The sequence below is a fragment of the Vigna angularis genome, chromosome 1, assembly GCF_016808095.1.
Source record: "Vigna angularis cultivar LongXiaoDou No.4 chromosome 1, ASM1680809v1, whole genome shotgun sequence".
NCBI lineage: Eukaryota > Viridiplantae > Streptophyta > Magnoliopsida > Fabales > Fabaceae > Vigna > Vigna angularis.
Window position 1 is genome coordinate 10278541 of NC_068970.1, and position 13304 is coordinate 10291844.

General features: G+C 36.1%; 3 protein-coding genes across 4 annotated transcripts; 2 read left to right on the forward strand and 1 right to left on the reverse strand.

Annotated features, from left to right (window-relative positions):
* The first annotated feature begins 868 nt into the window (after positions 1–868).
* On the forward strand, positions 869–3785 carry LOC108338576 (G-type lectin S-receptor-like serine/threonine-protein kinase LECRK1). Its single transcript, XM_017575531.2, has one exon. The coding sequence runs from the start codon at positions 1172–1174 to the stop codon at positions 3533–3535; it is 2364 nt and encodes a 787-aa protein (XP_017431020.2). The 5' UTR covers positions 869–1171; the 3' UTR covers positions 3536–3785.
* Positions 3786–4046: 261 nt separating this feature from the next.
* LOC108347828 (G-type lectin S-receptor-like serine/threonine-protein kinase LECRK3) lies at positions 4047–6996 on the forward strand. Of its 2 annotated transcripts, XM_052871975.1 has the most exons (2): positions 4352–4449; positions 4553–6996. In XM_052871975.1, exon 2 carries the CDS (start codon positions 4632–4634, stop codon positions 6756–6758), a length of 2127 nt encoding a protein of 708 aa, XP_052727935.1. In that variant the 5' UTR covers positions 4352–4449; positions 4553–4631; the 3' UTR covers positions 6759–6996. The 2 variants fall into 2 exon arrangements, with proteins under 2 accessions (XP_017442754.2, XP_052727935.1); XM_017587265.2 differs by having other exon boundaries at positions 4047–6996.
* A 767-nt stretch (positions 6997–7763) lies between these two features.
* Positions 7764–10521, reverse strand: LOC108347834 (SPX domain-containing protein 1). The gene is made up of 3 exons (XM_017587275.2): positions 9951–10521; positions 9304–9430; positions 7764–8431 (listed from the first exon to the last, which is right to left on the reverse strand). The coding sequence occupies exons 1-3, from the start codon at positions 10230–10232 to the stop codon at positions 7983–7985; spliced, it is 858 nt and encodes a 285-aa protein (XP_017442764.1). The 5' UTR covers positions 10233–10521; the 3' UTR covers positions 7764–7982.
* Positions 10522–13304: the final 2783 nt, after the last annotated feature.

Here is a 13304-nt window from a genome sequence, read left to right on the forward strand (position 1 = left end):
ATGTATGTATATAATTATTTACATACTCTCATTAGCTTTGAGTCTCTCACGGTTGAGTACTCTCATTTACAATATTCTCTGTCTTAAGTAGCACACCATTATAACATATGAAAATCACAACCGAACAAAACAACTACGCTGGCTTATTTTTAAAAGGACAAAAATACATTTATTATTTCAAACTTTATTTCTTCACATCACATCCATCAATCACATAATATACTTTAATTTAAACATTTTTCATTAATACATTGACTATATTTTTAAAAGTCTAGTCTATTAAATAGACCAAAATAATTTCCATATATTTTATTATCTCTGCTCACATTAAGTTATATATAAAGAATTAAGTTTCTCTTAGGTAAATTTTTATTGTGTAAGATACAATTCTTTTTGACACAAAAATTTAAATACATCGATTCTTACAAACTAGATTTCTTCTTCTATATGATTTTGATATATACTAATAAAATTAGAATAATCTCAAGGATAAAATCACCTATCAATACATGTCCTAAAAGCATTTAACATAGTTTATTTTTTTCTCTTTAAAAATAACCACAATTATAAATCATAAAGAAAAAGTAAAGGATAGTGAAAAATAATATAAAATGGGTGTAAAAAATATTACGGTGTGAAAGTACTTTGTCCTTGTTATATTACTTCAAATGTAAATATTTAGCATGAGTGCGTGTTTGATTGTTTGATGTGAAATGAACAAATGACATGAAAATTTGAAACGACTATGATATATTAATATTTAAAACAGACTAATAAAAAATTATTACATATAAAAAAAATTCTTAAAAAAAATGTTGTTAAAAAAATATTTTCCAATTTGAAAACCTTCATTTACTTTATTGCCGTGTGTGTTACTCTCCCAACCATGATTGTGTGGAGAAATGAATTTGAAGGTGTGAACTACTTCAGACATTCCACTCTCAGAACCGGCAAAAATCCGTCAACTTCCATCAACTTTATTTTTTCTCCACATTGGAAGCAAGTGGACTCTGGAAAGATGAATTTAGTCGCTTCCGAACGTCTTTGGTGGGGGACCGTACCATCTGCATAAAAGTCGGTCAACTTCTGAAATAAACGGAGAATTGTTAAGTAATAATGCTTTGTTTCAGTTTGATAAGCTAGAAGAGTTTTGTTTGAGTTTCCGAATCCTATGGCCTTCGTAACCGTTGTGTTCTCACTGTTATGCATGTTATTTGCAAAAAAAGGTGTGAGCATCATAAAGCCAGGGTCTACGCTCTGTGCTACTGAATTTGGGAATAATAGTTCATGGGTATCACCTTCTGGCCACTTTGCTTTTGGCTTTTACCCACAAGGTAATGGCTTTGCTGTGGGTATATGGCTGCTTGGTGGTGATATTCCACCCCAAAAAACTGTTGTGTGGACTTCTAACCGTGATAGCAGCCCACTCCCCTCAAATTCAACGTTGAACATCACCACCACCGGTCTGCGGCTTTTCCCAAGTGGGAGAGAAAGTCTTGCTCTCATTTCAACTGTTAATACAACTTCAGCATCTATGCTTGATTCTGGCAACTTTGTGCTATATAGCGATGGCAGCACTGTTGTTTGGCAAAGCTTTGATCATCCAACTGACACCTTACTAGGAGGTCAGAATTTAACTGTTGACGCCAAACTGGTTTCCAGTGTGTCCGAAAAAGACTATTCGAGTGGAGCTTTCATTATGGTCATGCAATCAGATGGAAACCTCGTTGCTTATCCAAAGAACAGCGCAGCATCTGGCACTGATGCTTACTGGGCTTCAAACACTTTTGTGGTCTCAGAGCTCGGGCTTGATGCCACGGGCTCTCTTTGCATTGGGATTTCGTGTTTGAACGAAAATATTAGCCCTGGAAACAAATCACACAATACAAGTTCAATCTACCGTGCAACACTTGTTGCAGACGGGAACTTTATACTGTATGAGCACCAATTTGAGAACAGCAGTGGCTCTACAAATGTCCGAGTACTGTGGAATACCTCGATTGGGAAATGTCAAATCAAGGGGTTTTGTGGGTTTAACAGTTATTGCTCAAACGCAACAGGCGATGCGGTGTGTGAGTGTTTTCCTGGCTTCGTCCCATCCAACAGCAGTGGTAACGCGTCTCAGAACTGCATACTGGCCTATGCACTAGATGGTTGCCGAAGCAGTGAAGCCCCAAACCAAATGATTTTGTATAATATTACTCAGTTGGAACATGTGTATTGGGTGGATACTCCATTTTCTGTCGTACCGATGAAGGAGAAAGAGTGCGAAAAGTCTTTACTGGATGATTGTGATTGCGTGGCAGTGTTATATTCGAATGGCAACTGCGAAAAATATGGACTCCCCCTAATATATGGCAGATGGCTTCAGAACTTATCCGTCGTTGCACTCTTCAAGAACGCTTCAACCATCCAAAATCCAATTCCAAGCAACTTCTTTCCGAAGCCTAAATCCAAGGTAGTTACGGATAACAAGAACAGTCTGATAATGATTCTGGCCTTTACTTTGGGTTCCATTTCATTCTTATCTTTGATATTTGCCGTGTTCATTTTCTTCATTTACAAGCGAAAGGTGCGTAAGTATACAACGTTGTCTGCAAGTGAGAACCTGGGATTTACTGGAGAATGTTCTCTGCGTTCGTTTTCTTTCGATGAACTTGTCAAATCCACTGAAAACTTCACGGAAGAGATAGGAAGAGGATCATTTGGAGTGGTTTACAGAGGCGAAACAAGTGACGAAAATCAAAGTATCGCTGTCAAGAGATTGGAGGGAGTTGCTGCTGGTGACTGGAAGTGGGAATTCCGCAATGAAATTACTTCTATTGCTCGAACACATCACAGGAATTTGGTTAAGCTCATTGGTTTTTGCATCGATGGAGCTAGGAGTCTCCTTGTTTACGAATACGTAAGAAACGGGTCTCTGGGAACTCTTCTCTTCAATGATGAGAAACAGATATCCTGGAGAGACAGACTAAAAATCGCATTGGATGTTGCTAGAGGAATCCTTTACCTACACGACGAGTGTGAGGTCCGCATCATCCATTGCAATATAAATCCTCGAAATATACTAATGGATGAAGCGTGGACTGCAAAGATATCTGATTTTGGATTTGCAAGACTACTGAAGTCTGAGCATTCAAGAATGAGAAAAGAGGATGATGGGACAAGCAAGTACTTGGCACCTGAATGGCAGAAGGAAGCACCGGTATCGGTAAAATTTGACATTTACAGTTTTGGGATGGTGCTTCTGGAGATCGTGTGCCGAAGACGCAGCATAGAAATGAATGTTTCCTCAGAAGAGGAGATAGTTCTTTCCAGCTGGGTATATAAATGTTTTGCAGAAGGGCAATTAAACAGGCTTGTTAAGGAGGATGAAGGTGTTGAGTGGAAGATAATGGAAAGAATGGTGAAGGTGGGGTTGTGGTGTGTGCAAGACACTCCTTCTGTTCGTCCTTTGATAAAGAATGTAATCTTGATGTTGGAAGGATTGAAAGATATTCCAATTCCTCCCTCTCCAGCCCACCCTCCTCATTAAATATTTCTAGGAACATCTTCTTCCATTGTTCTGTGTCTGTATTACTGTAGTTTCATTTTCATCTTGAGTTCTTCTTGTGGTTCAATTGTATCAAAACCCAGCTTCTCTACTCGCCAGTTGCCACCTTCAAAGTTCATGAAATAAAAGACCTTAATTTTCGTATAGTGGGTCTGAACAGGCTTTATGAGAGACTTCATCACTATATTTATTTAAATGCAATCATGAATAGAAGTTTATTATAACATCACACCTTAGTTTTAGCGAGTTAACTTTTAAACTTGTAAGAATCAAAAGTTATACAAACAAATATATTTAAACTATGAAGTTTCGAAAGCGGTAAAATTTCAAGCTTTGGTTGGTAAAACAAAAATATCTCTATAAAAAAATTTTTTTTTTCAAGAAATCAAAATTACGTAGTCAGTTAAAAGTTAATTGAGAGAGATTATAATTAACACTCGTACAATTTTATATACGATAGAAAAACTATGGCACAAATTCACCTCGTCTCTCACATGGTCTTGACCATTATGGTCATAACTTACTAGGAAATAGAGAATTTTTTTTTCTTCAGTATTTTGTTCTTTTGTTTACTTGGTCACCGAAAGACTTGACCATAAGAAGTCCTGGAGTGCTAATTCTCTTAAGATGTTCTTTGTTTTTGGTAGGGACAGGCCGACGTTGATTTGATAAAATGACCGAGAAAAGCAAGTCTTGGGAGACCAATTTGCTTAAATTTGAACCAGACAAATGCAGTGAAATAGAAAATAGCGATCTTGCTTCTGGTTTCTCAGACTGAAATCATCAAATTCTAATGGACATCATTGCCGTGATAATAACTTGCCTGTTGCTGATGTCTGTGGGGACAAGAGTTGAAACGTATCAGATACCACTCGGAACCACACTTGCTGCACAGAGTACTACTACTTCTTTCTGGCTTTCTCCTTCTGCTCAATTTGCATTTGGTTTTTATCCACTAGAACAAGGTGGTGACTTTGTCGTTGCAATTTGGCTGGTTAGCGGGGAGAACAAGACAGTGGTATGGACTGCACAACGGAACGATCCTCCGGTAACCTCAGGTGCAAAGCTACAACTAAACATGGACGGTAAACTCGTACTAACAGACGACCAACGAGAAGAGAAGGTTATTGCACCTAATTTCAGTGCAAAAGCTGCCTCTGCCTCCGTGCTCGATTCTGGAAACTTTGTGCTCTACAACACTAAAAACGACATCATATGGCAGAGTTTCGATTACCCAACAGATACTTTGTTAGGTGGTCAATCTCTTCCAAACGGACATCAACTGGTGTGCAATTCATCACAGAACGACCATTCCAGTGGACGATTTCGTCTCAAGATGCAGGATGACGGAAATCTTGTTCTTTATCCAGTGGACACAACTGACGCTGGAACGGAAGCTTACTGGGCCTCTAATACTCGTTCTGCTTTGAATCGCGTTGAGGAATATCAGAACCCTCTCGACAAAAATGGTACTCTGCGGATTCTGAATGAAAGCAGTGATGGGAGGACTAAGGTGATTCTAAGTGTAATCAGTAATTCGTCTTTAGCTAACGATGGAAACCGGATCATCTATCGTGCAACCCTGAATTATGATGGGATATTTCGTCTGTATGCGCATTTTAAGAATGGTAGTACCCAAATTTTGGAAAAATGGCCGGATGTTAAAAACATGTGTTCAATAAAAGGTTTTTGTGGATTCAACAGCTACTGCACATTAGATGACGCTCAACCATTATGCTCTTGTCTTTCGGGGTTTATCTCCATACATCCAAACGACTCCACTCTGGGCTGCAAAAGGAGTTTTCTGAAAGAAGATTGTTGGGGGAAGAAAGACAGCGCAACCTCGTATGAGATGAAGTCGGAGGAGAATATTGTGTGGGTGGATTTTCCTTATTTCAAGGCTGAAATTTCACAAGAAGAATGCTCCGCTGCTTGCTTGGCTGATTGCAATTGTGAGGCTGCATTTTACGACGGTGTAAGCTGCATGAAACAAAGGCTGCCTTTGAGATATCTCAGACGGCAATTAAGCGATTACAGAACCTCAGTGTTACTGTGGAAAGTGGGAGACAGCCTCAGCAATCGGACGGAAAACGATTATCCTGTGCCTGTTCCTGAACCACCACCAATCAAGGCAACAAGTAATAAAGCAACGGTGCATATTATTGTCATTACATCCGTATTTTCGCTGCTTTTATGTTCAACCATTGTCATATCCAGCCACTACACGTACAAGATTCGGATTTTGAAGTATAAAAGATTGATGGAAACTGGGAACTTGGGTCTGAACGAAGAGGTGACTTTGAGAAGGTTTTCATACAGCGAACTCAAAAGAGCAACAAATAATTTCAAGATAGAACTGGGAAAAGGGTCTTTTGGAGCAGTTTACAAGGGGGCGTTGGACAAAGGTAAGAGGTTGATTGCAGTGAAGAGACTGGAGAAATTAGTGGAAGAAGGAGAAAAGGAATTCCAAGCAGAAATGAGAGCCATTGGAAAAACCCGTCACAGGAATCTAGTTCGTTTGTTGGGTTTCTGTGCGGAGGGTTCTAAAAGGCTTCTGGTGTATGAATACATGTCCAATGGCTCCCTTGGAAACCTTATCTTCGTGGGTGAAAGTCAGAGACGTCCAGAGTGGGATGAGAGAGTAAGAATAGCGGTGGAGATTGCTAGAGGGATAATGTATCTCCACGAAGAGTGTGAGGCACCAATCATTCATTGTGACATAAAGCCTCAGAACATCTTAGTGGATGAGTTCTGGACTGCCAAAATATCCGATTTTGGGCTTGCAAAACTTCTCATGCCCGATCAAACCAGAACCATGACAGGGGCCAGAGGAACAAGAGGGTACTTGGCCCCAGAATGGAACAAGAATGTCCCAATATCTGTCAAGACTGATGTTTATAGCTACGGAATAATGCTGTTGGAAATTTTATGTTGCAGAAGAAACATCGAAGTTCGTGTCCCTGAACCTGAGGCGGTTAGTCTCTGCTCCTGGGCTTATAACTGTTTTGTTGCAGGAAAACTCAATAAGCTTTTTCCTTGGGAAGTGGTGGATGACAAAACTGCCGTGGAAAATATGATTAAAGTGGCACTTTGGTGTATCCAAGATGAACCTTTTCTTCGCCCAACAATGAAGAGCGTCGTATTGATGTTAGAAGGGGTCACCGACATAGCAATTCCTCCTTGTCCCGCTTCCAATTCTACTTGAATTTTCTCTGTTAAGAAATGTCGCAGTTTTCATGGATCATATGCTTTTCAGTTTATTTGTTTGTCTTCTGTTACGTGCGGTTGTCTTACTGTCACTTGTTAGGCTTATTTTATGGTGCTGTTAAGGTAGCAAGACAGAAGCTGAACTAGTAATTTCCCATGTTAATTTCTGTTCAAGCAGCAAATATATAGGTTTGTTTGATGCTTTTGTCCAATAAAGAAATGTTTGATTATGTTTATCTTTAATTTTTCTTTCATGAGACAGTAGTTTTTAAGGAAAATTTTCATCTTAATGTAATTTTATTTTTAAATCACGGCTTTAAAAAAAAAGGATGTTTCATTACACGATTTTGACCCTTTATATAACTTTCTTTTAAGTCTTTATGTTTATACTTTCTTCTCATTGAAGTTATACCATACACCCTTCTCCTACAGCTGAACCCCATAACACAAACACGAAGGTTATACCGTGTATCCCATTAAGTATTTTGTACTGTCAAATAAACCATTAAACTATCATATCCCCGAACCACTAATGAAAAAAATCCGTGTTTTAAGAACCAGACTAGACTATCGTTATCAAAGAGATGTTCTACTCATGGATTCTGAATAGAGACTAGAGAGTTGTTCTGTGTGAGTGTGTAAACGGGAGCTTCTAAACGTCTACACGTTTTTTAACGTAGATATTCACCTCTATGTGAATTCGCATTTAGCACAGTAGACGTCGAAGTAACTTAATTTGCTTCTTTGTCTTTTTCAATTTTCGACGTAAATTTAAAACACGCTCAATGATTCACGATTGCATGAAATTACCATTAATCCTACCATTAGCACCATTAAGTTTTTCTATAACGCCAATTTCTGATTGCAGCTTAGAGCGTCATCTACTATTGCCAAGTAGAAAAAATAGAGGTGAATACAGGGTTTTAGTAAATCTGATCTCCAAATGCATCCTTATATAAACCAGATACGGAATGTATAATTACATTACTACAGAATACGAATGTTAGCAAAATGTCAAAACATAACTTCTTTAAATTCCAGAGGTTTTATTATATGGAACCTATAATTCTATAAAATTAATTCCATCTTTACATTTAGCATCTTACATCCGTGTTAGTATCTAAGGCAGCATAACAGAGGCATCCGATTTAAAAAAAAAAAAAAAAAAAAGTGATCAGAAAATAGTCATCCCACTAGTTTGTTGTCAATGTAACCCAGCAGGTTACTTGGCTGCTTGTTCAAGAACCGGAATTTTCTTCCATGTTTCTTCTGAACCACTTATCTTCAACGGTGGCAATGAAAACATGCTAACAGTTGAGCTTCCACTTCTAATTTCCTGCAAAACATGCAAAGCTGATACTGTACTCTTCATATATAGGCTCTCCATGTACTCGATCTCAGCTAATTCCTTGGGAATCAGCAAACCACCATCACTCTTGGTAGTGGTTGAAGTTGAAGGATCACAACCTTCAGCTTGGGGAGTTGTCTCACCAGAAACTGGAGGAGGATCATTCTCAGGGAAAAGACGGTCCAACATTGTTTCACACTCCTTTACAAGCTTGTAGAGCAAGTCAGTGGTAAAGAAAGGTTGTTGCAAGACCTTCTGAATGAAGGGCAAGCGGATGAGAGCACCAGTTCTCTTGTCATACTTCTTCAGTATTTTCACTAGCCCTGTGGAATGAAAATTGAGGCAATTATTAGATACCTCGAATGGAACAATTGATTTAAAGAAACAAATATCATAAGTATCACATTCTTCAATTTATGCTAAGATAACGAACTGCGGGCTGATCATAGAAGCGCATATCTTTAGAGCTAGTTAGATCTAAAGCTGACACTGGTTTCCAGCTAAAAAATGCAGAGTAAAGATACAATTATCACAGAAAATCTGTCTGAAAACCACATATTGTTCATATTCCATGTGCCTTTTTGGCATTTTCAAATCAGAATCACTCTCGAGTGGCAAGAAAAAAAAGAGTGAAACTCCCTGATCGTTTATGCTTTAAGATGATGTGACCTTTGCGTAATTTGCAACGGGAATATTTATTAAATCAGCATCATATTTAATTAAAACATGACATACTATTCTTGAATTGGCTTGCTTACAAAGTAGATAGAAGAATAGTAAGCCTGATTATAGGGTTATAAAATAAAAGGGCCAGATGTCCAATTTCAGAAACATGAACGTGTTCAAAGTAGATTATTTATTCCAAGAAAAAACATATGCTTTGTCCTACCAACTTGGCCAAGGAATTTTGAGGAGCAATGGACAATATGTATGGGAAACGAATCATATTCCATCCCATCCTTTGTACTTATATAAGTGCCTATAAGTCTAAAAATAACTATTTTTGGAGCAATGGACAACTTGTATTGGAAACGAATCCTATTCCATCTTATTACTTGATTTTTCACACAGTACTTAGAAGTTCCGTAACGCTACGAAGAACTTGGGCAAAGTTTTAAAATGTAAAGAATCCAGATTTCAATAACAATAAAGAAAAATAAGCAAATATAACAATACATATGAAAGTTAAAAGTACCTGTATAGTTCAGGGCACTGTAGTTTTCCAGCAAGACCATCTCTCCATGGAAATCCACAATTTCCTTGCGGATTTTCATCATCTCTTCACTAAAATCCTTAACTTTGACCACCCTATCTTGTAACTCCTGTATATTTCAACGATAACAAACATTAGAGCTTCCGATTATCTAACTGTTTTATCATATAAATCACCCTGCACCAGCCCAAATAAAAATTAAAAGGTCATACAGAATATTGTGCAGAAGAAAAACAAGACAAATTAGCATTGCCAAACTGCAATAAGAATCTTCACCATATTGCCTAATAAAAACCCCGAATTTCTTTTAATCTCAACGTCATCCATCCATGTTCACAGCTTGTGAATCTACAAGTTTCTTCACTAATTAATATTAAACTCCACAATAACAAAACCAAATGCTAACAGAATTCCGAGAAAAATATCAAAATTTGTTCCAAAGCCAATAATAATGTCAAACTCCTCCAGGCAAAAACTAAAAAGCAAAAAAAAAAATTCCTGGAAGTTTAGTATTTAGCTATTTAGCATTGAATAGAAAAAAAAAACTAAGAAATCCAAAAAAGAAACAGATCTTCCACGCAACAGCCAAAGAGGAGAGGAGACGGAAAGAGAGGAATCAAGGAGAGTACCTTGAGTCTGATAATGTACTCTTCCTCCTTCTCAACGAAGAAGGTGTTGAATTTGTCGAGTTCACTCTCGAGCAAGTTGCGGAAGTCGGTCTCCTCCTTGGACATGTCGGCGGAAGTGGCTGCAGAATCAGACTTGTGGCGTTTTCCGGGACGGTCATCGGCGGCAGCAGGAGGGTCAAATTGTTTAAGCTTCTTCTTAAGCTCCTTGTAGGAGAGGAACTTGTCGCGCCACTCCGGCAGGGTTTTCTCGATCTGGCTGCTGAGACTCTTTCCGAATTTCATGGCTTTCTGTTAGGAAAACGTTGGAAAGAGGAATTTAATTTTGGTAAGGAGAAAGGAAGCGAGGAGAGGAAATAGAGGATGAAGCGGTGATAGATATAACGGTTGGAGGGAGGAATATTCGAGGGTATTGTTGGAATATCCGTAAAAACAGTATATTTGGGGTTTTATTCCTTTATTTCTTTCTCTTCAAACTTACCACACTACTTCTACGTTGTACTGTAGTGTACTGTGCAGCTTGTTCGGTGTATAGGAAGGAAGGAGAGAGGAGTGATTTTTGTCATGTGTTGTCGCCCTCTGCTACCTACCAACCTCTGCATTTGGATTTTCTTTCTTTTTCAAAAACTCAAAGTGTTAGATTAACTCCACTTATATTCATGTAATTGTAATCTTCTGCCCTCGACCTCTTTGCAGTTTGTAATCATTAAAATATACATTCAATTTAAATATTTCCACAATTTGTAGTTACAGTACTTAAAAATATATTATTGCTCAAATAAATCGTTAAACTATCGAAAAAGTAATTTTCTTGTTGAAAGACGACCGAAGCATCAGTAAAATAGATACAGATTTTTGTAAAGGAAAAAAAGGTAATGAAGAAAGAACTATAAGTAAATGAAAAGTAATAAGTTTCTTGACAAAAAGAATTACGACAGAAAACAAAATTCACTTTGGCTTGTGGTTATGAAGGAGTCGTAGCACGTTAAAAGAGGACTACTAAATTTAAAATAGTCATTTTTATAGAAAAATTAAAATAATTTTTACTTTTAATTTCTAATATTTATCACTTTTCTTTAGACATATATTTTCTAACTTTTCCTTATGTTATTTCTAGAATTACTTCACATACCTTTTGTTAATTTTTTTTTAACCATAACTCACCTAAACCAAACTTAACTCGGTTAAACAAAAGTAAGGACGTAAGTCTTTTATTTTCTTTAATTTTCAAGTCTTTTTAACCTTTTAATTTCTGACATGTAATTCATGTATTAAAAATCACAACAGATCCAATCGGATAAGATAATATTTACTCCCAATCTAACTCGCTAAAAAAAAACTTAATCTGTAACTCATAGATAATCGCAAATATTAAAAAATATATATTTTATATATTTTTAAAATAAAATTTAATATAAAAAAATAAAATATAAATTAAAGTTAAATTTTAATTAAATTTAACCTAATAAATATAAATTAATTTTATTTTAAATTAAGTTAAATATAAATTAAATTATTTTTTTATTTTTTACCGGTAACGAGTATCTGTGAGTTGGATAATATAATATTCGTATCCGACCCTTTTATAAGTAGGTATTAAAATACTCACTACTCTCAACCCGCGTGTACTAAATACCTGCAGGTACCAACTATTTGTCACTTATTTTATCTGCACACTGCGGGTATAGATTTTTTTGTTATCCCTAATTAGTATAAGTGTGTGAGATAATATATGGTAAGTCAACTAAGACTCGAGTTAAGTCAAATTGACTTGAGTCCAAATTGAGCCAAGTTGGGACAAGTCTACATTTAGTTGGACCAAGGTGGGTCAAAGTTCATTTGATTCAAAATCAACCCATATTTAATCAAGTTAGGCTAGAGTTAGCTTAAGTTTCACCCATTAAGACCAAGTCAAGTCTCGCCCCTTCAAGACCAAGTTAGACGATCAAGAACAGGTCGGACACATCCCAATTAAGACCAAGTTGAGTCAGGTCCAAGCCAAAGCGAGTAAGCTTAGGCCCAAGTCAAGTTGAGTCGATCCCAGTTTAGGTTGATGTGATTCATCCAATCCTAGGTTAAAGGGAGTAGGCCCCTACTTATATTAAGGCGAGTTAACCCCTATCCAAAACAATTTGAGTCAAATTGAGCCCAAGTCTAACACAAATAGGTATAGGTTGAATTTGAGGTCAGTCAACTAGAGCCAAGGTCGATCCATCCAAGTCAAACCCAAGTTGAACGAAGTTGATCTAGCACAAGTCAAGCCGAGTTAATCCATACTCAAATTGAGCCAAGTTTATTTATACCTTAGTCATTCATAATTCAATCAAGATTGGATTGAGCATAGTTCATCAACCATGTCAAGCCCTCCTGATCATAACTATGTCAAGTAAAGCGCAAGTTGAGTTAAATTAGCTCAAGCCTAGGTAAAGTTGAGTTGCCCATACAAAGGCCAAACCAAGTTGGCTTATGTCTTGTTTGAGTCTAGTTAGCCTGAGTCCAAATCAAACCAAGTCAGATCAATTTAGTTTATGTCAAGTTCATAGGAGATTAATAGTTTGGATCAAATTGATCTAAGTCTAAGTTGAGTATGTTTTCAACCAATACAGCATCGATTAAAAACCATGTCAACTCATATTAGATTTAATATAATTGAACAAGTGGATTTAATATAAATTTAATAAAATTTAAATTAGATTGAAAATTTTAAATCAACATGATCTAGTTAAAATGTAATCCAGTTAAAATGTAATCCAGTTTTAAATCTAATTTATTTTGTTGGTTTGAATTCAATTTAGAATGAGTTTTAAAAAATTCAATCTATCATCAAATTCAATATAATGTTATTTTCACGAGGATTAGGGATTTTAACTAAGTACTTGTTGTTTACATATAATAGTAACATGTTATTTTCATGAGGATTAGGTATTATGTTGTTTACATATAATAGTAACAAGTTGACGAGGAACATTTAACCAAAATTGTTGGGTATGATCTTGATCAAGAAATATCATAATATACTATATTTTGGTCATATTTTTAAATTGAGTAAAATTTCTTGTGTATTCCTTATATAGAGAATATTGAATATGAAATAAAGAAAAACTTTATAATGAATAACACAACGTATTAATCTCATTACATAAATATTTGATAAACTATAACTTTTATTATAAAAATAAACTTTAAATTTTATTCAATATTTCAAAATCAACATAATAAAATAAAATTTATATTCATTAATGTAATACAATTTAGTTACATATTTATCAATACAGAATCTTATCATGTTTCATAACGTTAAAAACTTAGACATCTCAGTTAAAAGAATAGATGAATCCAATAATAAATATAGGAACA

Excerpts from the sequence above, each read along its gene's own strand:
- LOC108347828 (XM_017587265.2), top strand. The coding sequence starts at position 4,347 with ATGGACATCATTGCCGTGATAATAACTTGCCTGTTGCTGATGTCTGTG.
- LOC108347834 (XM_017587275.2), bottom strand. The coding sequence starts at position 10,232 with ATGAAATTCGGAAAGAGTCTCAGCAGCCAGATCGAGAAAACCCTGCCG. Across the intron at positions 9,431-9,950 it reads AGTACATTATCAGACTCAAG|GAGTTACAAGATAGGGTGGT; the intron begins GTACTCTCCTTG and ends TGAAATATACAG. Across the intron at positions 8,432-9,303 it reads CAGTGCCCTGAACTATACAG|GGCTAGTGAAAATACTGAAG; the intron begins GTACTTTTAACT and ends TTCATTCCACAG.
- LOC108338576 (XM_017575531.2), top strand. The coding sequence starts at position 1,172 with ATGGCCTTCGTAACCGTTGTGTTCTCACTGTTATGCATGTTATTTGCA.